The following is a 27,275-nucleotide window of genomic DNA, read 5'->3' on the forward strand; positions in this document are numbered from 1 at the left end:
TACCATACACAGAGACACAAGGAGGAGACTTGTATGCTGTGCCCTGCCGTAGCCGCAGACTCGTGTGCTGAAGCTGTTCTTATGAGGAGATGAGTCTCCTCTGATAGCCACGACTTCTTACGCAGAGAAAACCTGTGCGAAGGAGCAGTGGTGTGGATGGCTACTCATGTAGTGCTATCTAGTGGCTTGAGGCCAATCTTGTCAGCGTTTATTATCCTAACAGTGTCAGCAATGTCAGACTAACCTTGATTGCCAAGCATTTTGGGATAAATAGGGCTTTCTGTTTGTCAGACTTCAGAGCAGTAAAAGGAAGTTTTTCATTTTAGCAAATTTTGTAAGCCTGACTACTGCTAAATGTCAAGAAATGATCATGGCAATTTTGTGGTTTTACCTGTCATGTCCTTGTAGAGTTGAGAGAGAGAGCCTTTGCCACTTCTTGTTTTATGACCTACAATTTCCAGTGCAAAAAGAGGCACATTCTTAATACTAAGGCTAAAGACGCATTCTGTCTTGAACCACAAGAACTCAGAAGTATAGATGCTGCTACAACTGAATATATAATATCTTGGTGTTACTGCATTTCAGATTTAGATTTGGGGAGTTTTGATACAATATAACCAGAATGTTGTTACTGAAAGAAAATTGAAATGGCAGCTTTAATCATAATTTCAGAATCACAGGATGGTTGAGGTTGGAAGGCACCTCTTGAGACCAGCTAGTCCAACCCTCCTGCTTGGAGCAGGGTCAATGAGAGCAGATTGCCAATCACCATGCCCAGTTGGATTTTGACTAGTCCTTTCAAATGAACCATAATCCTGGATTGACTTTGATCAATGAATGGCATAGTACCTCCAGAGCTTTAAAGTATTGCTCTGTAGTTATGTTACAACTTATCTTGTTTCATGTAAGAATACTTACCACCTGAGCATTCTCTCCTTCTTGAGTTTTACAAATTGCATTCAGTTAGTAGCAAGTTTTACTAATTTCCTATGCTGATGTTTGGACTTCTCACCCCAAATGCTTGTTTTTCAAATTGGCTTTTGTTTGTATATCTTTCAAAACTTCTATGCTTGTGCCTCACACATTTTGCATCCTGAGACCACCATAAATAGCTATTGGAAATTGTTAAAATTACCTGAAAAGAAATACAGTACAAGGCTCTTGTGTTTTTATGGATGTATTTTTACTCAACAATACTATTCTGTTCAAGATAATGCATTATTAAACATTCAAATGTTCAACTCAAATTTTATATTTGAGTGCCTACAAGTTTTTTGGTCTAATATGAATAACTGAGATAGAGACAACCCTGAGGAAAGTTACTAGCTTCTATGTTCTTGCTCTGCTGTAAAAGGCCAGTTCATTTCTGGGGTTTTTCATTTGTTTTTTGACAGTTCTGATGTTTGGAAGTCAGACTATGTCAATGAACTTCCTCCTTTTTTTTTTTTTTTTTTCTTTTTTTCTTTTCTTTTTCAACTTTTACCAGTTTCAGGATGCCTTGGATATCAGACTTTCCATTATGTCCATGATCGTTCCCCATAAGGAATTGTCCTTCTGATAATGTCTACAACTTTTTTATTTTTATTTCATAGGTGTTTAAAATGACATCTGTAGATCAGCATTGTAAGATACTAAATTTAAAATGGTTATGAAATGACACAGTTTGTTCCTTGTTTTAGTCTGTAAAACTTGCAAAACAATAGAAATAATCCTTAGACATCACAAGTGACTTTGCCCCAGCATCCTTCAAAATATGCTTGAGGGGCCTGGCCTGGATGTGAGGGTTTTCTCCATAGATACCTGGTTCTGTCAGTTGATTAGCTTTTTAGATGAAAGACAGTAGCTACAGGGAGGATGTAGCTGCCAAGCACTTATCAAAAAGAATTTTTCAAATCACTCCTTACACTTATTTTCTTAAAAGAAGGGGAAAAAAATGGATATAAGCAGCTTTTAAAAAATAATTATCCTTGGTTTAGAACTGTTATCATATTTGAGGGATCCATTATCTGAAAGCAAATACACATGCACAAAGGCCACAGGGAGACATTTTTCTAAGGTAAATTAACTCTAGGACATTATAATATGATGTGGTGGAGCATATACTTATAAGCCAGTAACTGCACTCAGTTCCAGTGTTCAGGAATGAGTATCAGTGCCTGAACAAACTCAAGATGTATATGTGTTGGCTGATGTACTCATTCCTTGTTGTTTGTTATTATTTCCTTTTATTAGCATTTGAAATTCATAAAGGACATTGGATACCATAAGGTAAATACTGTATTGTGTCCAGAATACTTGTCTGAGTGGCAGAAATTAAAGAGCACTGTGGAACTGTAGAGAAAAGGATTGGGAGAGGACTTGAAGAGGTCAGCTAATACTTTTTTTCTGCTGCAAGGCAAGATCAAGCTATAGCTAAACCACTCTTGACAGATGTTTGTCTAACCAGTTCTTAAAAAAAAATACAGTGATGGAGATGGTGAAATTTCCCTAAGCAATTTGTTCCTGTGTCCTACTGTTGTTATTATGAAAGTGTTTTCTAATGTCTCATCTAAGTATCTTTCGTTGGGATTTAAATTCATTACTGCTTGTGTTGCCCACACTCAATGTGGATAACAATTCCCCTTAGTCTTTTTTGCATTGTATACTTCAAGTCTGTGGTGCAAGTTCTTTGTAGTAAAAGAGGAATGTAATTACCTTATTTTTAGTGGACACAGAAGTTATTTCTCTCAATCTGGATTAGGGGTTTAAAAAGTACACTTTGGCAGAATGTATAGTCTGAAACTAAGTAAGTACCTTTGGATTCAATACCTGATTCTGTATGTGATGTAGCACATGTACTGCATCTAGTACATGAAACCTTGATTTCTGTATTGTCTGTCACTTAGTTTTGTAATATTGCTAAGAATAAAACTTGGTTAGGAAGTATAACAGTATAAATATAAAATTGCACATATAGTCATTATTTATTGATCAGTATCACAGATCTAGACCCTTTATTGTCTTGGTTTGGTTGATGTTTCCTGGTAATTGATGGGAGTCTGTCCACTGACTTTAATGAGATTTAGATGAATCTCCTGCTGCTGAGAGTAGCGAGATTCTTTTAGTATAGGTGAATTACTGGCTGTTCCTGGAACAACACATACATAATGATTTATTACGAAGAGTTAATGAGAAAACAAGGGAGTCTTAATACTGTTTTTAAAAAAAAAAAAAAAAGTTGAACCTCCTCACTGTAATTTTAAAATAAGATTGTTTATAGCATTTATTTTTCCCATGTAGTTGCCTTGCTTATTAAGGCTTAAATCCTAAAGTGTTTAGTCTTTGACTGTTCCTATTGACTTCAAGGCTATATGCAAGGCAACTATGTCTTTTTCAGTTGCAAGCTTTAGGTCATCAGCTTTATATGGAGCAGGTTTTGTTTAATATATAAACATGATGCAACTGTGTTTGGGTGCTATTTAAATAATAAGGTTGTGATCAAAGTTATTTAAATTATTTTGAATTCAATTGAAATACACACTTTCTGGATTCCACCCAAAAGTGGAGGAGTGTCTGTTTAGGAGAAGGCACCGCAGAGTCTTGATAAGAGGCACAGTTAATGAGGTACAACATATTCCAGTTTTCTCATGCTGCTATCTTGTGCAGCCTATCTTATTGGGATTACTAAAGAATAACTGCCGACTGTCCAAATCTAATTTGGCTCATTGCACATCAGTCTTTCTGCCAGATGGAGCCTATTTCTAGATTTTCTCACTAGAATTCAGATAAACTTTAGTTGGCAGAATATGGCAACTTTGATATAACCCAGTACAGTGTAATGGAAAATAGAAATAAGCTCCTGGACATCAATGTCCATAGGTTTGACTGTGAAAAAAATGCATCAATTGACTAGCATTCTTGATGGAAGTTTCACAATACAGAAAAGGCTGTTTCACTCTGCATATCTTAAGCAGGCTGTCAGTATGGCATCGCTGAATACCTTAATAAAAACTTCACAGGCACCAAATTTTCTCCTTTCATTGGAATGCTGCCAAAACCAAATGTCTTCATTTTTTTTTTAATCATGGATGTAGCATTTCTGTGTGAGGAGGAGTGTGGAACAACAGAAGGGAGTGAAATAAACAGTTTGCCAAAATTCTGTCCTGACTAAGGATAATCCCGTGTTCTGAAGGAATTAAGCATAAAAAGTCCAGGCATTCTGGCAGTAAGATCTTGGTTAGGTTTTTTTAGAGTAGGTAACTTGGTGAAGGGTAACATCTCTTGTTGTAAGAGTGGATAATTACAACCATTGATGTCTGCTTTTAACCTTTTGATTTATACTTTTGGGGAATGCTCTTGCATGTATAATGAGAAAATAATGTGATGCGAAATCCTCAATTAGTAACAAGCTTTCTGGATCTGTTTCTCTGTGCCAGCAGTTACACCTGAAACAAATTTATTTTTCTCTGCTGCTGGTGTTTTAATTTGCATTGGTAGCATTAAAAAATACCATTGATGTGAAGATTTCACGGAAAAATAATTTAATGTAAGCTATTCACTTTGTTCTTTACTATTCAAGGGCAGCATGTCTTGGGGTGTGTGACCTGTTTAGGAAAATTAATTAATTTCCATGCTTTTCTAATGTTGACATTAGAAATAAAAGTTTTTTCTCCAAATGATCCCTTTCTTATCCAATGGGCTAAAATAAAATGGTAGCTGAGCTATCAAATTGCTCCTTGGATTTCAGACGGGTCCCTTTCTTTCTTCAGGCTCAGCTCACATCGCAGTTGTTGAATTTAGAACCACGTAAGTCCCTTTATTGTCATTTCAGTTCTGCTGCTTTTTTAAGAGCTCAGCTGTGTACGTGAGGACAGTCCATTAGCATCTGAAATGTTTGTTCCAATGAGGACATATTGGACATATTGAGAGGTGTCCCCTTTCACCATCTGGCCACCTTTTGTTGATATTAGTTACAGAGAGGGACTTACCTTTTCCTCCATTTCTGCTTGATCATTTTTGTTTTGAAAAAAAGAATAAATACATTCCAAATGAATAACCAAAGCAAGCATATTCTGTGTCGTAACTGTCCAGTTACCAAGAAGAGGGATCCCTACTGGTCACACACTCTTTAATGCCAGAAGGGTTTTTATTGCGTAAATGTAAATATGTGGCCTGTGAATTGGTCCATTGACATAATCTTTGGTAGTGTCTGACACGACTGCTGCTTAGTCATTGTGTTAGAGTTATTGCATTAAATGTCACTCTATTTTTGATGTATCTTCCTTTCTGTTTGTCTGCTCCCCTGCCTCCATGAGGCTGCCCATGAAACAAAATTAACTTAAGATTCTTCTGGAATCTGATGCTTCCTGAGAGGTAGACCTGAGGAACTTTGTGTGGTCTTGCAAATAACTGAATAACATTCATTCAATGATTCCAAGAATGACATAGATGAACCTCAGGAACAGGTATACTTTGAAACAGATAATTCAAGTTGGAAGGAACTTAAGGTGGTTGTCTAGTCCAGGAATTGTCAGGTCTTGCATATTGAAGTTTGAAGTTTCATTTAGTATCAGAAATGAATCCAGGAAAAAAAAATACATTCACACATACTAAAAAGTCTTTTTAGTTTATTTGGCAGCTGGAATGTGCTATGGATTTAGCACGTCTCAGAGGGAGTACTTTTTCTTGAGTCTTACTGAAGAAATGAAATTCTACTCTGGCTCATTAACAGAGAAATCAAAATGAATGGCAATAATCCAGATGTCTGCTGTAGTCCCGTTTCAGAATGTTGTTTATATTAATACAGTTAGTATGTAAAATGTTTGGGTTTTAATTATGGCTTAAGAAAGTAAACTCTTTTAAAGAGAGCTGAGTGAAGTCATCCAGGTAAACATGCCAATCTGAAGAACAGCTTCTTAAATTAAACCAAGAAGCATTGTGAAAAACGATTGCTTAAAGATTTTTTAAGAAATTCTTTTCATAAGCCTCCACATTCATTTTCTGTGCAAGTGAAGTTGCTGGTATCACACAGACTGTTTATTCCTATGGCATTCTCCAGATGAACAGAAGCAAATAATGAAAGTCTGCAAAACAAATACAAAGCACATCACTTCATCCAAGCTGTTGTGCAGTGCTGATTTTCTCCTACAGTCAAGGCCAGTGCAGCTCAGAAAAATACAAGGCACTCCTGTACTCTGTGTTGGAGTCATGGTTTAAATGGACATAGTGGTTAATGGCTCAATGTCCAAATGGAGACGGGTGACAAGTGGTGTCCCTGAGGGGTCCGTACTGGGACCAGTGCTGTTTAATATCTTCATCAATGACATAGACAGTGGGATCGAGTGCACCCTCAGCAAGTTTGCAGATGACACCAAGCTGCGTGGTGCGGTTGACACGCCAGAAGGACGAGATGTCATCCAAAGGGACCTGGACAAGCTGGAGAGGTGGGCCTGTGTGAACCTCATGAGGTTCAGCAAGGCCAAGTGCAAGGTCCTGCACCTGGGACAGGGCAATGCCCCGATATCAATACAGGCTGGGGGACGAAGGGATTGAGAGCAGCCCTGCAGAGAAGGACTTGGGGGTACTGGTGGATGAAAAGCTGGACATCAGCCAACAATGTGCGCTTGCAGCCCAGAAAGCCAACCGAATCCTGGGCTGCATCAAAAGCAGCGTGGCCGGCAGGTCGAGGGAGGTGATTCTGCCCCTCTGCTCTGCTCTGGGGAGACCTCACCTGGAGCACTGCGTCCAGCTCTGGAGCCCTCAGCACAAGGACATGGACCCATTGGAGCGAGTCCAGAGGAGGGCCACAAAAATGATCCAAGGGCTGGAGCACCTCTCCTACGAGGCCAGGCTGAGAGAGTTGGGGTTGTTCAGCCTGGAGAAGAGAAGTCTGCGAGGAGACCTTATTGTGGCCTTTCAGTACTTACTTTCAGTACTTTCCTATAGGAAAGATGGGGACAATCTTTTTAGCAAGGCCTGTTGTGACAGGACAAGGAGTAATGATTTTAAACTAAAGGAGGATAGATTCAGACTGGATATAAGGAAGAAATTTTTTTACAATGAGGGTGGTGAAGCACTGGAACAGGTTGCCCAGAGAGGTAGTGGAGGCCCCGTCTGTGGAAACATTGAAGGTCAGGCTGGATGGGGCTCTGAGCAACCTGATGTAGTTAAAGCTGTCCCTGCTCACTGCAGGGGGGTTGGGCTGGATGACCTCTAAAGGTCCCGTCCAACCCAAAGCATTCTGTGATTCTGTCCTGGTTTAGCCCCAGCCAGCAACTAAGCACCACGCAGCCGCTCGCTCACTCCCCCTACCCCGATGGGATGGGGGAGAGAATCGGAGGAATAAGAGTGAGAAACACTCCTGGGTTGAGATAAGAACAGTTTAATAATTGAAATAAAGTAAAACAGTAATGATAATAATAACAATATCATAATGATAATAACAATAATAATATACAAAGCAAGTGATGCACAATGCAATTGCTCACCACCCACCGACCGATACCCAGCCAGTTCCCAAGCAGCGATCGCTGCTCCCTGGCCAACCCCCCCCAGTTTCTATACTGAGCATGACATCATATGGTATGGAATAGCCCTTTGGTCAGTTTGCATCAACTATTCTGGCTGTGCCCCCTCCCGGTTTCTTGTGCACCTGGCAGAGCATGGGAAGCTGAAAAGTCCTTGACTAGCATAAGCAGTACTTAGCAACAACTAAAAACATCAGTGTGTTATCAACATTCTTCTCCTACTAAATCCAAAACACAGCACTATGCCTGCTACTAGGAAGAAGATTAACTCTATCCCAGCCAAAACCAGGACAGATTCTAAGTTTATTTGGTTCAGACTTTTAGCTCCTTCGTTGCTGGTATATCACTCATTCGGAAAAAAAGCAGAACAGCATCTTTGCTCAGTTCACATCCTCAGGTGGCAATGCTACAAAAAAGTTAAGGAAGGTTTGTATTTCTTTGGGTATGCTGGGTACCCAGATCCCCTTAATTCACTGTGGAGTACATTTGAAGAACTTGTACTAGCTGGATTTCTACCAGCTCTAACACTGGCAACCTCTACCCATTGCACATTGGACTTCCCACAGAAGCTGCTCTCAAGAGTAGGGCTGAACTGTCTGGGACTTGGTAGAACTCAGGACACAGTGGTGTCAGAAGCAATTCCCCCAGTTCAATACTTGTTCCCACTATAAATCTGGTTTGTAAAATGGCTTCCAAATGCTTCTTGAAATGGAATTATTATTTCATATTTTAAGTGAGCAGACCTTTTTCTTTTATTATAGTGAACTAGTTACAGGGTTATGTGAGTATTAGTGCTCCATAGCCTTCTAACCAGATGGTATTAGTTGCTTGACTGAGCACCAGTGTTATTGCTGAGTGATGTTGAAGTGGTTTGCCCACAATCACCCAGTAACTCTATGAAGATTCAGCCCAGTGGTCTATGCACTAAACCATATAACTTTTCATTATTTGCTCAATACTTTTGCCAGATTTTAGCTACTTGGTCTAGAATTTTCCTTCCTTAGTATCTGCCTGAAGAGGTAAGTGTCATCTTTTTCCAGGAACAAGATCAAGAAACATGCATTGCTTTTCCTATATAGATTTTAAATGAATAAAATAATTCTTACAAGCCTTGTGAGAAATTCTTCTGCTCTGGGATATGGAGGCATTGTTGAAATTCAGGAGAGGATCTTCCTTGAGTCATGGACATATTTTATTCTTCTGCCCCCCACCTAGATATTGTAATATGCCAGTTGTTACAAGTTTCAAACAACCATATGCGAAGTTTGGTTGCTAAATGATTTTCACTTTTCTTCTGCTGTAGGTTTGCAGTTTCAGAGTTGTAAGAATGAGGGCACTTGCCCTGCAATTTTGGGAGATGTTGGTAAATAGACACTAGGGAGAGTGTGGAGGCTCTTTGTTGTTAACTGTGCTCTTCCTTTTGGTGCCAAAGACGATTCCTGTGCAACAGAACAAAAATTTGACACAAGGAAACAGGATAGAAAGGATTAGAGGAATAGGAAGCCAGTGGGAATGGGAAGGGAATCTGGGAAGTGACTATGGGGAAATACTGACTGCTGAGAACTGAGAAGGGAGGAAAAAACATTAGTTAAATGGGAGACTAGGACTTAGGAGTGAAGAAGCTGAGAGTGAAAGAAAGAAATAAAAGGAGAAGAGATTTGGGTTTGACAGGCCATGGAGGATTGGACATCTCAACTTCTGAGGTGAGTCTAGGAGGCAGGGGATGATAGGCATAAAACTGCAGCTGAGGTGTAAGCGTGGGAAGAGGGAACAAGTTTGTACAGCGAAGAAACTGGGATAAGCCAGGGAATGTGGAGTGGGTGTGAAGAGGGAAGACCGTGCTCTGTTTAGAACAGGAGAAGAATCAGTTCTGATCACTAAAGGAGAGTCACCAAATGTCATTCAAAACAAAAACCTGGAATAAAAGCTCCATAATCACCACCTTCAAACTCTTCAGCTACACTGGCAATAATTAGTCCTCTTCCTTGTTCCCCTCTGGGGCTCATAATTTTCTTAACTTTCCCTTTGCTTATAGCCTGCTCTGCAGGTGCCAGCAATTCCTGTCTTTCAAAGTGTCTTTCATTAACGTAGTTCAGTTGAATTCAGAACAGTTGTTCATAACCCATACCTTCTGGTACAAGAGCTGAAAAGAATTTGTATGCGTTCAGTTGGTCTCTTTCTTTCCTGAAGTATAAAAATTGTTCTTATGAAGTTATTACCGAGCCTTAGAAACTTCGCTTTGCAAGAAATACTTGTTCCTCTGAGTGCTTTCAATGTTGTTTGCTGGTTTGTTTTTGCACAGGGTTGACAACAGAGTGGGATTTTTCATGTTTTCTGCTGTTTTGTGAGATTGAATGGGGGAGGTTGGTAGGATGGTTATGATGATTATTATTTTTTCTCTTGGGAATATATTAAAAGATAGAACATGGATAAATGGAGCCTCAAGGGTGACTCATGTTTTTGTTTAGCTTGAACTAGGTCCAGCTTCTAAGAGGAACTTGATTTTTAGGTACATGTTTTTGCAAAGTGTTTTAAACTGAAGTTATAATTCCAGAGGTCTCAATAGCATGTGTTTGTTTTTATTTAGGAACATGTGTAAGGAATGTTTTTGGTGGATGAATGTAAAATAAATAGAACTATCTCAATCTGGAGGTTGCAATTCTTTGGCATATTCAACGTCAGCAAAAATCAAGTGGAAGAATGTTATTTAGAGAATGGACTCGGTTAATTTTTATGATTTACTTTGTAATTTACTTTGTAATTCTGCTTGTTTGGAAGGTGGCTAAAATTTGTTTTCAACATGAGCCACTGCCTGCTTGTCTTTGGGTAACACAAATTCAGAAAGTACTTTTCATCAAAACAGCATACTGTTACCATATGAATTGTCACTGAGTGTATAACTGTGACACCTTCATGCCATTGCTTCTATAATGTTGTTCAAAGTGTGGTTCTAATTTTTTTGCACTATAAATTCTTAGTAAAAATCACTTGTAACTCAGTTTTTATTAAAAAAAAAAGAACAAAGCCAACAAACCAAAAAAACCAAAAAAACCTTGCTCTCATATGCAATGTGAATATCTTAGCTTGTGAATACTTTTACATTTGTCTGCAAAGCAATTGATGACATTCATTTATAAGTTGTTAGCGGAATGAACAAAGTCAGGGCTTCACTTGGTTTTTTTGTTTGTTTTAGGGGATTTGATCTTATGTTTTATAAATGCCTGTTCACTGAGAAAGTATTTGTAGTGCTTTATTCATACGGTTGTAATTTACCTTTTGAATATAATAGATAAGGTTAGAGTAAGTGTAATAATGTAATATATTTTAAAAATGTAGCTTAATGGATATTTCAATAACTGTACTGTAATGAAAAGGAATTTCAACATTTGAACCTAGTTTGTAAATTAAACTATAAATGCCCCTCTGGTAACTTAGAGAGCGTAGGTGCTTTTGTCCTAGTCAGCTGCATACTAGGGGCATACACGTTATCTGTATTTCAGTATACTTAGGTATCTGTAGAACACAACACAAAAAAAAAAAAAAGAGTAAAATTTGCAGAATAAGGAATATTTATTATGCTGCCTGCATCTACCTGTGAGAGATGAGAGGAATTTGACCACACAATTCTCACTAGAATTAATAGGCATTATATGATTTGATCCACAGCCCCTGTCATGAAATGTCCCTGGTGCAAATTTCATCATATGATGAGTGATTGTGTTCTGTCTACTGATTTGTTGCTGGTTTTGAATGATAAGGGTGTTGCAGAGTTAATGTTTGGACTGTATGTTCTGCAATACATTTTTGTACTAATTCTGAAATGTGGTTTTTTTGCAGGGATATTAAACCAGACAACATTTTGATGGATATGAACGGACATATTCGATTAGCAGATTTTGGTTCTTGTCTGAAACTGATGGAAGATGGAACGGTAAATTAGAAAGAATGATATATTTCTAAACACCTTTTCTTCAGTCCTTTGCTAGCTGCTAAAATGCGTGCTAATAAAAAGAAAAGGTGCCTTATGTCAAATAAAATGGAATTGTAATGGTATTGGTATGTAACTAACCTCGGTTCAAAATAGACTCTGCTTTGCTTGGATTTACAGTATAAAAAGCTTTTTATATGCATATAGTCAACTCATGAATAAAGAGAAGCTGCACTATCGGTAACTTAGTAGGTATTTGTTGGTTGAACTATGAATCTCTTCAGTTTTGAGCTCTGAGCTCTAATCTTGATTGAAAATGTCAGCTTTAGTATAAGCAGGATGAGATACAATTAGCATATAATCATATTTTAGTAGTATATTTAAACATGCACAGCATATAGTAGGTGTGACTAGAATGCAATTCCAGTGTGTTAGTCATGTCCCAGAGTGTTACAAAGTATTTGAGTTAATATGTGTGATTACCTAATCTATAATTACTTAACAACTCTGAGCCTAAGAATTGACAGTTTTGTTCTTTCTCTGTTATTAAATATTTCTAAGAGTTGAGCAAACATATGTTATTGGGATGCCTATTAATGTAGTACCTTGGATGCTTACACATTTCTTTATGAATTTAGAAGCCTTTTAATTGTGCTAAGTTGTTACTGTTATAACCAGAACACTGGGCTAAATTTATATATACATGCACAGTGCCGCAAACAGCAGTGTCTGTAACGATGGAAGTTGATTTTAGTCCTGGAAATGTAACTTCTACAGGTCCAATCTTCAGTGGCAGTTGGAACACCAGACTACATCTCTCCAGAAATCTTGCAGGCCATGGAAGATGGAAAAGGGAAGTATGGGCCCGAGTGTGACTGGTGGTCCCTAGGCGTTTGCATGTATGAAATGCTTTATGGAGAAACACCCTTTTATGCTGAGTCCTTGGTGGAGACCTATGGGAAAATAATGAACCACAAAGTTAGTGCACTTTCTCTTTCTGTCTCTCTCTAAGCTAATTTTTAATAAGCAATAGGGTAACTTGGAGGCTTATTTAAAAATGAGGTTTTGTGTACTAATCATGTTAATGTTCATAAACGTAGAACAAAAAATATGTTTCCATATAGTGAGTTTACGGTTATGTATTGCAGATGGCTTTGCTTTAGGATAAAGCAGTGCAAAACTAAAAATCTGGATTTAGAAGCATGGCTATTAGGTCACTCTATGGAGTAAATCTTGGCTGCGTTACATCACTCCTTTTGTGTTACTTTCTTCTGGCGGGATCCATTGGTTGGCTTATGCAGAAGATTCTTAAATGTTCTTCCACATGGAGGTAGCTGTAGAATTCAACAGTGTAGGAGAAATTTAAATAAAGAAGAAAAACTAGGAGACAAAAAAATTTTGATAGTTTCTATCCTTTGGGGAAGTCTTTTTCCTAGAAACCTTATTGCATATATTTAAGAACCAGAGTGTTTGCACACTTCTTTTTCTGCTTAATAGTTTTCACTAAGAGGCTTGATTTTTCCACCTTTTTCTTGGTAATAAACTATTTTCTCTTATTTTAATCTTTAAGGAGAGGTTTCAGTTTCCTGCTCAAGTGACAGATGTCTCTGAAAGTGCAAAGGACCTCATCCGAAGGCTCATTTGTAGCAGAGAGCATCGACTTGGACAAAATGGGATAGAAGACTTTAAGAACCATCCATTTTTTGCTGGGATTGACTGGGACAACATTAGAAACTGTGAGGCACCTTACATCCCAGAAGTCAGCAGCCCCACTGATACATCAAACTTCGATGTGGATGATGACTGCTTAAAAAATTCTGTAAGTATAGTATTAACATTTTGACAAATCTGCTTTTGTAGTATACTTTACAACAAAACATATGTAAATGGCAGTTTATTTCAGTGTGTTCACTGTGTTCTGCATAAAAACCAAAGTGCTGCTGTGAAGAACTGTGGGGGAAATACATGCATAGTTCAGAGGCTGTTCCTCCAAACGTATACGTGTAAGGATAACTTCAGTTCAGTTTTGTAAATTCATTGTAACTTTACATGTGTTTAACTAACACATACATCTGTTATTTGCAGTAACAAGTTCTTAGTGTCCAAGCCTTGTAAAGAATAATATATTTACACATAGATAGTCTGCAAGACACAGTATTTGTAGCAGAGCATTGTTAAGATGTATGAAGTTTGCATAATGCATTTTATTGTAGTGCTCTAATCTAATTGCTTATATCTCTGTCAGATTCCATTCAGTTCATGCCCACTAAAATTTGTCCAGCTTGTTTTCTGACTTGAGTTGAGTTTTGGGAAATTTAGGGGAAATGTTACAGCCGTTTCTTCAGCAACAGTCTTAGTGAGAAAGAAATTATTTTGCCTTTGCTTAAACAGCTTTGCATATAACTGTTGATTTTTAACAACCTTAGTGTTTCTGTGCTTTTTGAACAGGAGCTTTCATGGGTATTAGAGGTCATAGCATCAGAGGAATGCCTTGTGTTGTCTCCTTGGAAATACTTTTTTTTTTTTTTCGTGTTTTTTGAAAGATGCAGGAACACGCTGTTTACATGTGAGGGTGAAGCATTTTCACCATTTTTGCTTTTGTTTTCTGAACTGCCTGTGCATCTCAGTTCTGCTGAACTTCCTGGACCTGCAGATAAGCTATAGGCAACATGAATTGATAGAGGCGAGATGATCGTTATTTGCATTCCCTTTCCTCCAACTGCACAGTAAAACACGGAAAACACTTTGACTAGATGAAATCCAGTGATAGACATATGTGGTGTGGAGCGTGGGGTCTCAGAGTCCTTTCATATAGGCAAATTAACCAAATCAGTCTAGCTGCATAAGACAACTCGCGTTTTTTCATCTCTTCCTCAGTTTTTCCTCACTTGCATCTGGTATTGCACATTTCCCTTCACAACTAAAGTATTTCAATCTTAAAACTTTTCTATACAGTCCTGAGATACCTGATTGCACATTATTTTGTCCAGGAACAGCTGTCGGGGTTGGGTGGCAGGAATGGATGCTGTGTGTAGCAACTTTTTGTGAAGCTATCTTTGTGAAGCTGAAATACCTTTTGGAGGTTATGCACACATTCTAATGTTGGCCAGTCCAGGAGTCTTCCTTTTTAGAGCCTAATCTCCCAACCGAGGCACTCAAAAGGTGCCTGTGCAGTGTGAATGTTTTCCAATTGTAAAGAAGCAGGGAACTGCAGGTGAAGAAACAGTGCTCCTGTGATGAGTTATTGGACTCAGACATGAAAACAGAGTCCAATTCTTAATTTGCTTTAGACTTTTGAGGGTGAAAAGTAATGCCATTGAACTGTTTGAGATGAACACTAGTTTCTGGAGCTTCATTTTCGGGTTCCTCATTTGAAACACGTGAAGGTAGTTTTTTTGTTTTGTTTCATATAAGGTTATATTTTTACCATTTCTTTTTGCACCTAGCATCTCTGAAAAAAAAACTAGCCTGTGGTGTTGCATGACTGAGAGTATTTTACACTTTTGCTTCAACTAGTGGACATTGTATTTAATATTGCTTCCCCTCCAATTCTTAAATGTAATTTAGAGGTGTTTTCCCTGCCATCTTTCATACACATCTTGTGAAGAAAGTTCACATACTTGCATTACGATTACAGAAGTTAGCAACACAGATAAGCCCATGAGACTTTTTTTTTTTCTTTTAAATTCTTTGCAAGGTTTGAATGGCATACAGCAAATGAGGAATGCCCAGTGCTGAAGATAAAGGCAACGTTGAAGTCATGATTGTTATTGTTCTGCCTGAACAGTTTTGTTCTGCCTGAATGAGACTGTGGTCCCATGGAAAGATTATATATGTAATAATGAAATTCAAACAGTATGTTAAAAGTACATGTAAACACAAGGGCAAAACAGTGTTCTTAGGCAGCCTAAGTTCTGCAGGTTTTTAGCTTTTAACTGTTTGGTTTAGTAGCCTTACTGATAGGCATGATAGGCGTAGATTCAGTTACAATTTTTTCGATGTGATAATACAGTTGAATTCACACAAGCAGCAGGAAATAAGTATTTTGATCTCTGCCAAAGAATCAGCAACAAAACAAATTCTTTTACAAAATCTTATATTGTTATCAATAGATATGATATTTTAGAACAAACATTGTTACCTGTGTGGTAACTGAAAACTGTTATATAGGCTGCTAAAAATCACACAATTATGCATTTGGTCTTTTTAAAAGTTATTCATAAAGATGGTTTTGAAACCTGAATCTATGAAATATGAAAATAAAATATAAAGGAGAAGTAAAGAATTTCACTTTTCCTAACCATAGTGTTTAATAATTGATACTTTTATTATCAGTTAGTAGAAAGTTAAAGCTTTGTAATTCAGTCTTGTCCTTAGTTTCCAAAAAGCCCAACAATGTAGACTTGATGTACTTACACAGTCTAGCCATGTCATTGGTGTTGCTTTTTATTCTGGGAGCTCTCTTTTGATGTGAAGATTTCAGTCTGCTAAAAGGTCAAGGTTGTGATGTAATATAGCTGATGCCACCACTGAAAAGGTAATTTTGGATTTCTTTTGAATACAGGCTTGTTCTCTCCTGCTGCAGTTTACATGTAAAAATGTACAACTGGTTCCTTTTTTTGTTTGTTTGAAAAAAATCATTAAATTTTCTTAAAATTTAGAACCTTTTAGCACTTTCGGTGTGATAATCATCATCTTAGGGACTTTCTTTTGATGACCATTAAGGCCATCTCTAGTATAGCAACATAAACCTTGCATCTTGGGGTTAAACAGGAAACTTTTAACAGGATATTTAGGAATATTAGAACTTATAATGATTTGAATAATATAGCAACAGGGTTATTTTAGCCTGAGGAGAAGCTCAAAGATTTGTCTTGGTTTGTAGTTTTTTGTCTGGCAGGAAAAAGGAGCAATGAAGGAAGAAATGGTCAAAGCACTAACGGGACTAGAAGACCCTGTTGTAGCACTTATTTCTAGTAAATGTCTGACTATTGTTCTCTCCAAATAGAGATAGCCCGGTCAGAAGTGGGGTTGGTAAATCTACAAGCAGGAAGCCCTGCTGACTAAATAGCAGAGAGGAATATAGGAGGGAATAAAAGGTGATACTTTTTGTGCTAAGAGCTTCTTGGGAAAAAGAAGGAATAAATTGACTTTTAATAAGTGTAATATTCTGCTTTCCTCCAACAATCGCCTATTTAATTACAAAAGCACTTTTATGCCAGCATGCTGTATTTTTGTATATTGCATGCCATTATAAATAGATGTAGGTGATGCCATTTCATATTTGTGTTGTAGATAAGGATGACTGTGAATATAGTTAATGTGATATTATCACTAACACTTCACATATGGTTAAACTTGAAAATCATTTTCTTTTAAGTCCAGTCGGATATTACTTACTCAACTGTCCTATTATTTTTCTAGGAAACGATGCCTCCACCATCACACACTGCATTTTCTGGCCATCATTTGCCATTTGTGGGTTTCACATATACAAGTAGCTGGTAAGTTAAGAGTTCCAAAATTGTCTGTAGGATAGTTACACGATTGCTTAAGTTTCTGTCTCTGAAACCAACTGCAAGCAGATACCAAAGAATGTGGTTTATTGAGGAAATTACTACACCATAATCTAAAACACTGCCTGTCCAAAAGAATGAGCTCTCTGCAGGTAAAATTTACATTAATTTAAAGGTCAGCACGTGTTCATACATTGTCAGGAAATCACCTTTCTCATGAAAACTCCTCTGAAGTTAACTGCATATGACAAAGTTAAGACCAGATGTATGGACCCAGAGAGAGCTTAGCTTATTGGACTTTATAAACTGTTTTATTTCCAGTCCTTTGACACTCTTGTAAGTCTGAATGGAAATTTTTAAAAATTGCCTTTATTGATATTTGGTATTAATGTGGTATTTAGCAGTAGAGATGAACATGACAAATTAAACAGTAACAAGGAGGTCCATGTATGCTCCCTGACCATTTATGAAAATAAATAAATAAAGAATGTGTACAACCATTGAAAAACCAGGCCTCTTTCTGCAAACACATGTGCTTAATGCTGGTATATGACATGTCCTGTAGACTTCAAAAGGATTGCTTGCATAAGTGGTAGTATGTGTACATAAGTATCGACAGAATCAGGGCCACAACATTTCTGATATGTACGTGCCCTAGTTGTCATGTGATAACTTCACGCTGTTTATTGTGATTCTTGTTTCTAAAGTATTTGGGAAACTTGATTAATTATTTTAAAATAAACTGTTACTATAATCTTACCATCTAGATTGTTGCTTTTTGCTATCTGGATAGAGTAGACTGTCCATAATGATAATTTTTAATGAGGAGTTCATTCACTTTTATGTAACAAAAAATGCATTGAGGAAATCAGTCATGCTAGATAAAAATTAATTCAAATTTTAATGGGCACATACTAACAATGTATTATTTGACTGTATAATAAATTATAGTAATTAACAATTTAAACAACTATTTGTTGGTCGATATAATTTTTTTAACATTATTTTAAACACAGCCTGTTGCCAAATCCAATACTGTTTAATTTTTTTCCCCCAGTGTGCTTTCAGACCGTAGCTGTCTAAGACTGACAGCTGGACCACCCTCCATGGATCTTGATGCCAGCATTCAAAGAACTTTGGAGGATAGTTTAGCAACAGAAGCTTATGAGAGGAGAATAAGACGTCTAGAACAGGAAAAGCTTGAACTTAGTAGAAAACTGCAAGGTATAGTCGTTAAAAAATACCATTCAATCACTTTTTTGACTTAGATTAGCTTTCAGCTTTGTAAGGCATGGTTTATACTGTGGAAAAAAAAATATACCTTCTGGAATGCTTTCTAGCAGAAAAGAATTCTCTTCATTATTTCCGTTGACAAATTAAACTTCTGTTACTCTTTATGCCTGAAATATCCCACGTATGCAACTTCTTATAACATGCTAACTTTGTTCACACCATGCCTTGGTTACTATGGCATAAAGATTTCATTCTTAAAACTTCTAAGAACTTAGTTTGTCTAGCTGAGAATTACTGAAAAATTGTCACTTAGTAGTTGGAAAATTTAAAATTATAGAATCCTCAGTGGAGGGGCTTTTTGGTATGTCTTAATTTATCAGTGATATCTTTTTGACCTCCTCAGATGTCAGGCATGTAATTTGTCCCTCTCGTTTCCATCTTCTTCTAGAGTCCACCCAGACAGTCCAGGCTCTGCAGTATTCAACAGTGGATGGCCCAATAACAGCAAGCAAAGATTTAGAAATTAAAAGCTTGAAAGAAGAAATTGAAAAGTTGAAGAAACAGGTAACAGGTATGTTATAAATATTAATGTAAAAACTGTAACGGGAAACAATATTTTGACAAGAGTTTTTTCTTGTAATGTTAGTTTTACTTTGCTTTCTAAAAGAGTCTTCCGGTCTATTTTTACTTCTCATTTTGCCCTTCACTGGTACCTCAACATTTTCTACAAATTCAACTTAATATTCAGTACTTCAGTAATTCCAGTTGCAAGGGAGAAGGAAGATTTCAATGACTTCTGCTATTATTATTAGTGTTAAAAGTTTCACTAGTTCTAAATTGCGTTGTTGCTAATTTGCATGGATGCAAATCAGGCTCTACCTGAGAATCTGTGAAACCATGACCAATTTTTCCAGATGCAGCGCCTGTTTGGTTATTTTTGGCAGTACCAAAAGTCACTGCAGTTCCTTCAGAAGTTGTAGTCACTGTAGCATACCTTAGTATTCCTTGCTTTGTACCTCTCTGCACTCTGGTATCCAGGTACATAGGTAGTAAACTGGAAGGAAGGAAAGTGTTTCTTGTTTACGTGAGTAAACATGAGAGGGGAAGACTTTAGTCTAGCAGTTTTAATAGTCTCAAAAATATTTGATGCAAGGGTGATTTGTTATGATTTAAGCATCAATTGATATTCTTCATTGTCTCATTTTCTGTTGAATTTTCCTTGGAAGGGCCAAATTTGTGAGATGTGATCACAGTTTTGATTATATTTTCTTTGAAACCACAGGGATTTATAGTGAGCTGTTGCTTAATGCATTATGACTGGATGTGGAATAAAAGCTAGCTCAAACTGGAGATGCGGTTTTCTGAGTATTTTCTCAGAACAGTACTCAGAAAAGTGTTGGGTTATTTGGGAGGTGGGCTGTGTGCATGAAACTACAGTGATATTGAATTTTCCAAGTGGCAGGGAGTAGTGAAGGGTGTTTTCTGTGAGAGAGCACACTATGGGCTATAAGGCTGCAGTTCTATGAGCAGCAGAACTGACCGAACAAAACTCTGCCATCAAAATGGGTCCTGCTCACAGCTGTGCGGCCCCTCCTCTTTCTGTGCATGCCCCGGACTCTCTCCTGAGTTTAATTCACTCAATTAAACAAGGAAAGAACTATCTAGACATAGAGAATTTAATCAACTCATGATCTGATGAATCAGCACAAGCTGGGCAATAGGAGCATATGCGGAAAGGGAGATGAGAGGGGGAAGAACCACCTGTCAGCTCTGTCAATGGGCTATCATTTCATACAAAACTGGACATTTATTTCCTTTCCATTTAATTCCTTTGCTTCCGAGAGTTCATGAAGATTTTATGATAACTAAAAATTTGGCTATCAAGTATCTCAGTACTTTAAGTTTGAAAAGTGTGTTTGAAATCTGTGCAGATAAAGAGCTGAATTTCTTTAATTAATGTCATGCTGCCTTTCTTTAGAACTCTCAAACTAGTCAAAAAGCAAAGATCTACTTAGCCCAGTATCCTGTGTCTTTACAGAGGCTACTGGAGACTTTTAGGGAAAGATTCAAAGAAATTTGATATATCCAAATCCATCTTTTTCCATCCTTACTCTCGCAGATTCTGGCAACTCATGTTTTAAGAACCTCCAGAGGGAGAGCTTCTATTGCACCACCATGTTGAATATAGCTGTTAGTGAACCAATTTGCTGTCTGTTTAGCTAGTATCTTTTTAGCCTACTTTAATGTCTAGCTACTATTACTAATATTCACTATTTTTTATTTGATGCTCTGAATTAAGTTAAAGGGAAATTTCTGTCATAGTGATTCATAGTATAGGACTTCTGCTATCCTGCTCCATAATGTTTTTTTAAAAATAGGATCTTGAGAGCGGAGGCATCTTCAAAGAAAAAGAAAGGAAGTACAGCAAGAAGTTTTTTATTTAGGGAAATTAACTAGATTGATAGAGACTGTTAGGTATGAGGACTAGAACCATAGAAACAGGGAGGACAAATCTGATTCCTCTTGTCAATCCAGATAGGAAAATGTCTGCATTTTATGTGAAAGAAAAATCAGACACAAGTAGCAGTAGATGGGTCTCTATTATATGTCCTTATCTTACCTGTGGCAAGGGAAAAAACCCAGCAAGAAAGGTTGGAGGAAACTACAAAAAAGATTTGTTCTGGTTTGTATTTGTGAAAAGACTTCATTCAGTGCCTGAGAGTGTCAGGAATGCCAGCAGCGACACCCACAGAAAGAATAACTTGAACTTAACTTCCAGACATTTTAGGTGGTGTGTTTAGACTCTGCTGCCATGTTATGGGGCAGAAGCATGCTATGTATGAACTGCAGACTGCAGCATATAGATTATATGCTGCTAAAATTGTGTAGTCTGAAAAAAGTCTGTTGTACAGTTGGACGGCTGCTCTGGTATGATGCAGAGGTTTTGTGTTGTACCATAAGCATTATTTTTGGATGTGAACATAGCTTAAGTAGCTCAGGGAGGGTGGCTCTGGTTTGAGTGATGCCATGATGGCGCTGTGTCAGAACAAAGGTCTATGTGAAGTTTCTCTCCATCCAAATGTCCTTCCACTTGATGCTGTAATGAGGAAAAAGACAACATGATCAGAAATCTCTGTTCTGCAGCAATCATCAGCTCTGGTTTTGGTTCTTTGGGACCACTGAAAAGCAACATCTATAAGCACAGCTTTTGAATAGGACCAGCACTTCATAGAAAAGCATCAGGATCGGCTTTAAATTTTATTTTATTCTTGACTATTGAGCTGCAGCTTAGATTTTATTTGATTGCTGAAGGTATTACTCTCTTCCTTTGGTAATGGGAGAAAAAAAAAAAAAAAAAGGGTGTGGGAATGTTCCGTGACACAACGGATACCCCTTTTCACATTTAAAAGAAATTGGTTAATATTGAGAAGGTTTTCCCTTAAGTATCCATTAAGAATTTTCTGATTCTCGCCACATATGTGTCTGTATATTTATTCCTAGATACAATATGTGCTTTTGTTTTTTGGGTTGGAAGTGAATAACGTGATCAAATGAGGAAGATGTAGAGTTGTCTAATCCATCCCCAGTCACCCCATAACTTTCCCAGTATATACTTGAATGCCTTGTCTGGTCCAGTTAATACAACCATTAGTTAGAAGGCAGTCATTTGTGCCTTGAGTTGTAACTAATACAAGCTGTTTTGATAAAACTGGGAAAAGAGAATGTTGTATTTTGCTTGATTTTATGGGGGTTTTTTGTGAGATAGATTTTAGAACTAAGTTAATGACAGAATACAGGCACAAACCAAATGGTGGTCATGTCTGAATGCTTCCAAATTTAGGGGAGCTAGTTCCAAGTTTTCTGGGTGGCCTTTAAAATATCTAAATTTCCAAATCTAGATCTGATAAACTTTAAAGAAGGTTCAGTTCAGGTGCAGAGCTGAACTTTATGTTTAGGGCTCATCTCTTGGGCAATTAAATGTAATAACATCCTACAGTGAGTGCATATATTAGCCAAAATGTTAGCAACAACTAGGGTGATTAGATGGAAAATCACCGTTGACTACACATATGTCACAACTAGCTTTTGGTTATATTCTTTAACCTGTTTTACTGCCTCTTCTGGAGCTGTAAGAGTAAACACCTGCTTAAAAAGGTAATAAAAAATGAACACGAAATTGTGTCAAATTCAGGAGTGTCACCAGGGGGACCTTAGAAAAATACATTTTTCTTGTCTGTCTAGTTTTCCAGGAAATGACAAGCTAGCATATGCTTTCAATTTTTGAGGTCAAAGTTATAATTTTTGTTCGCTAAGTTACATAGGAGAAGACTTTGAGGAATCTTTCATATTGCCAAATATGTATAGGGCAGCGATGGAAGAAGAAAACAGAGCTGTGGAACAAAGTAGTTCATGCACGGAAGAGAGATTTATCTTGGCTCAGCAGAGCCATATATAAACTTTCTTTTTGCTGGTGACTTCAGAGCAGACTACATAAGAGAGGCAGTTAATAATTTCTGGCTTTGAGCTACATCTCTTATATAAATGCATTCTTTTAAATTTTTAAACAAGAGTCAATGAATTAAAACAATAGTGAATATTTGTCTGGGTATAAGCTAACGGTATTCATTTGCTTGTAAAATTCTTTCATTTCAGAAATTACAGCTCTTAGAACTGTATGTGTTTTTATGTTTGATTTCTCCAAGAGTCAGTCTCTTAGGGTTGCATTTATGAAAATGTATTAAAAGGCTCTTACTAAGAATGTAGATGGGTTTCTGTTCTGTGGGTAAATACATATGGTCTGAAGACCTGCCACAACTGAAATCAAAGGCAAAATGTCTAGTGATTTCATAGAACTTGGAATTAACCTACCTTCATATATATCTTGCTTTAAATTTGTGTTTTTAAGTGAAGGAGGGGGAAAAAACCCACCCACTAACTATAGAAATTTTCAGTTGTCATATTTTATGGATTTCAACTTTTCATGTTGTAGCACTTGAGTGTATTGATATGACATTATTTAGCTGTGGCTTAGAAATGTACTTTCGTTGTGTAACTGACAGTTGGTAAGAAACTGGCTGTAATAGTTTTCCTGTATTTATAGTAGTAATAAAGCAGATCACATAAACACAAGTGTTTTTCACACTAGAAATAAGTAAAATCATCTGAAGTTAATTTTAAGTGTATCAACAGGAGAATGCTTGCCAGCTCGAGTGACCCCTTACTTTTACTGTTTCTTTCTGGGGGACTTTGCAGGGAGGAGGGAGACTGTTTATAATTATGGTGTAATAAAAGATGCATTATGTATTACATCACAGTGCATAAAAGTCAAATGTATAGGTCATGTTAAAGCATACATTACAGAACTATGTATAGGCATGATTATTATAATGTGAAAAGGCAAGTTGTTATCATTTTCTATACTGCAAGCTGTTGTGTTAAAAGCAGATAACGGCAGTTCAAACAACCTACTCCCTATTCTAAACCAGATAAGAATTGGTTTATTTTGTGATTAAATGGAAACCAGAACAAATACTGAAGGGGCTTCAAGCAACTAGGATATGCTATTCTAGAATAATATTTTTTTTCCTTAACATATTTAGAAGTCTGCTGCTTTTTCTAGATTCTGGTCAGCTAGAACAGCAACTTGAGGAGGCCAGCACTGCAAGGCGGGAGTTGGATGATGCTTCTAGACAAATAAAGGCTTTTGAGAAACAGGTCAGAACGCTGAAGCAAGAGAGGGAAGATCTTAATAAGGTAAAAGCATTTTGTCAGCAACTCTTCTAAACCCTAAAGACTATTTTATTTTTGTTTATTTTGCTTGAAATAACTTTCAAGTGTAAAATTAATGAGCAGACAACAAATGTGTAGCATGACCTACTTTGCTTTCTACCTTTTTTGAAGACAAGGACATTATTTAACATGTTGTATGTATGACTGCTGGGTGGTCCTAGGTAACTGCTTCCAAATAATGAACAACTTTATGATCCAAATTGCATGGTAGCTGCAAAGAAGGTTTTATAGCTTCAGATTGAGGTGGTAGTGATAGTGGTTAGAAGACTGAGTAGAGAAGAACTATTCCAGACAACTAATTTAATCTGAAGTATGGGTGAGACTGTAGCAGGGAAAAAATGTTAAGAATATGGTATTAAGGCTGTGTCACAGGAGTGTTTCCAAAAGAGAGATGTGAAAAATTGCCCAAATATGAAAACTGAAAAGTAATTTGAAATAACTACATTAAAGAATACTGGGGTTTATTTCTTCTTCTCTGCCTCCCCGATTCCTTGTTTTCTTATTTATAACATACTGTCTTTCATGGCTCTTTTTTCTATTCATGGTTAAATCAACTTGAAAATGTAATCAGGTGTGAAATATATTAGCCTGTCATCATAATTATATGGGCCCAGTATTTTAGAGTCCACACTGAATGATGATGTGCCAGCTGTATTTAACATTCCTTTAACCCTTAAGGCTCTTAAAACCTTGAGAGCTGCCAGTTTGTCCGAGAAGGACCATCTCTCTTCTAAAACAACTTGTAGTGATTAGGAGCTCTTTTTAACAAACTTAGAAGATGCTTTTGAATTTGTGTAGATGTCAACAGCGCCAAGCATTAACTCTTCCTGCTGCTCTTCTTTTCATCCTCAGACTTGCTTTTCCTTGCTTCTTTGTTCTGCTCCAGTTTAGCTGAACATCATTAAACCCTTTAAACTGTTGTGGTCCCTCATTTGTAGCGTAGTAGCGCAGATCTAGGACACTGCAAGCTTTGTGAAGGTATTGTGCTGTAGAGTTACCACAGCACTAGCAGTGTTATTTCACATGGGTTCTTTTAAAAGAATAATTATCATATATTGCTGTTAATCACTACAGTGTTTTGTTGCCTGAAACTTTCTGTAATATTTGATATTACGGTACAATGTGTGGAAATCATACTCGCCATTGCAGGTCATTGCTTCTGAAAAGAAGCTTCTGAAGTACAAATTTTCATAGAGCAGAGTTTTCCATTCAGTTAATGCAAAAACTTCTTTTAATCATTTAGCAGTTGAGATTAGTACTATTTTTTTATTTATTTAAGTAGTTCTTGAAAAACTATGCTAATGACATTTTTGATTAAGAAAGCAAGGTGGTTTTATATTTTAATGCAAGTGCTTGAAAACCTTTGTGTTGAACCTATAATAATGGAGTAAATTCCAACTTGGTTTACATTTATGCAGTTTTACTGACTTTAGTAGTGTAAAACCTGGCCTCTTTATTTATAGAGGCAAACCTGTATTGTAGATGCATTCATGAAAAGAAATGAATATGTAGTTTCTATTCACTCTGGAGAAAGTGTTAGATGCACATCCAAAGACAGAATTGGCCTTGCAGCTTTCTAGGTTTATTACTTAATTCTTTTTTTAAACTGTAGGAACTGGCAGAGTCTAGTGACAGATTAAAATCCCAAGCCAAAGAGCTGAAAGATGCACACAGCCAGCGGAAATTGGCAATGCAGGAGTTCTCAGAGATGAACGAGCGGCTGACAGACTTGCACTCTCAAAAACAAAAGCTTGCCCGCCAGCTCCGAGATAAGGAGGAAGAAATGGAAGTGGTGATGCAAAAAGTAGAAAGTTTAAGGCAAGAGTTACGCAGAACAGAGAGACTTAAAAAAGAAGTAAGTGGTGAGAAGACTGTTTAGAATCTATGAAATAGTAGTTATATGTAAGGTTTTCTGACAAAGTAATTTTTTTTGTTGTCTGTAAATCTTTAAGTCTTTGATTGTTGTTTCAAACAATACCAATTTTGTTTTCTAAGAATTTGAAGTGTCCAGTTTAGTGTTGAAGATTTATCTCTTATTTTGAAAACCGTTGATACATTTTGGGGAAAAAAAAAAAAAAAAGAATCCTACCTATTAAAAATGTATGTACTTTTGTAGCTGGAAATCCAAGCTGAAGCTGCAGCTGCTGAGGCATCCAAAGACAGGAAATTGCGAGAGAGGAGTGAGCAGTACTCTAAACAGTTGGAAAGCGAAGTAGAAGGGCTAAAGGTTAGTCTGTTTTGATATTAACACCTGCAAACTTACTAGTCAACTAGGACTTGGATCTGTTTGATTGCTTTCAGATGTAGGACAAAAGGGTATTGTCAGTTTGTCACTTCAGTTGATGCTGAATATTAATGCAAGCATGCATCGCATTATTGTCCGGAAAAATGAACATTTGCCTAATATGCTTTTCAGGCCAGTGTGTTCACTGCTCACTGATGAATTTTTTAATACTCGATGATTTCTTACCAAATTGCTTCCATTATTACATTGTTTAACTTTGTCTGTTAAAAGCGGTTTGGTTTTTTTTTTTAGTGTAGGGTGGTTGAGTATTTGAAGATAAACCTGCAGCCTATGCAGGTTTCTGTATAGGTGTTTTGTGTACCATGTTGTTCCTCAGCATGTAAGTCAAAAGAAGGATGGTTTCCTCCACAGTAGATGTCAACTGATATAACTGTAAAGGAAAAGATTTAGTGTATTCTGCCTCTCAGTGAGAAGCTGAGACATTTTTGCACAAGAGTAGCATTGAGCATGAAGAGTTTTGTTTATATTGATGAGATAGCTCACACATGTATGTAGTTTTAGGAGCAGAAATTTAAGTAAGCCAAGAATGTTAACTGTTATTTCATCATATGATTTAGCATCTTACACAGCGCTCTGAAGAAATCAGACTTTCTCAAAAATGGAATAAGAAAGTTTTTTCACTTCCGCATGAGGATTGCTGTTCATTTACAGCAAAAATCCTGTTCCCAGTGTTTCATCCAGTAGGATAATTCTAAACTTGTTGTGCAAAATGTCAGATTTAGCCCTATTCTGGTCTTAATTTGCATGAATAACGGGGGGTAGATATTAGAATTCTGTGGGACATTTGTCACCATTAAGTCACTGCACAGAAAATTTGGAGTTTTTTTGCAAACGTTCTTCTATTTTGCCTTCCTTTGTTAAATGAAAACAAGGAAGTCCATTCAATATGAAATTTGGATTTATAAAGCTTCTGCTGCTGTGAATTCAGATTGTTATCTGAAAATCAAGATGTGTTTCTTCTGCTTTCATGAATCTTCACCATCAGCAAAGAGTTTGTA

The 27,275-nt window shown here is 37.0% G+C and overlaps 1 protein-coding gene across 5 annotated transcripts in view; it reads left to right on the forward strand.

Moving 5' to 3' along the window:
- CDC42BPA (CDC42 binding protein kinase alpha) overlaps nt 1-27,275 on the forward strand; it is a 193,149-nt gene that overhangs the window by 100,179 nt on the left and 65,695 nt on the right. For all 5 annotated transcript variants that reach the window (XM_075706899.1, XM_075706897.1, XM_075706895.1 and 2 more), the window contains exons 6-14: nt 11,343-11,436; nt 12,211-12,411; nt 13,004-13,252; nt 16,858-16,937; nt 18,007-18,173; nt 18,631-18,753; nt 23,803-23,936; nt 25,585-25,827; nt 26,089-26,199. In XM_075706899.1, coding sequence (XP_075563014.1) covers nt 11,343-11,436; nt 12,211-12,411; nt 13,004-13,252; nt 16,858-16,937; nt 18,007-18,173; nt 18,631-18,753; nt 23,803-23,936; nt 25,585-25,827; nt 26,089-26,199 — 1,402 coding nt within the window. The remainder of the gene's footprint in view (nt 1-11,342; nt 11,437-12,210; nt 12,412-13,003; nt 13,253-16,857; nt 16,938-18,006; nt 18,174-18,630; nt 18,754-23,802; nt 23,937-25,584; nt 25,828-26,088; nt 26,200-27,275) is intronic.

Source organism: Pelecanus crispus, chromosome 3 (genome assembly GCF_030463565.1).
Source record: "Pelecanus crispus isolate bPelCri1 chromosome 3, bPelCri1.pri, whole genome shotgun sequence".
Lineage (NCBI taxonomy): Eukaryota > Metazoa > Chordata > Aves > Pelecaniformes > Pelecanidae > Pelecanus > Pelecanus crispus.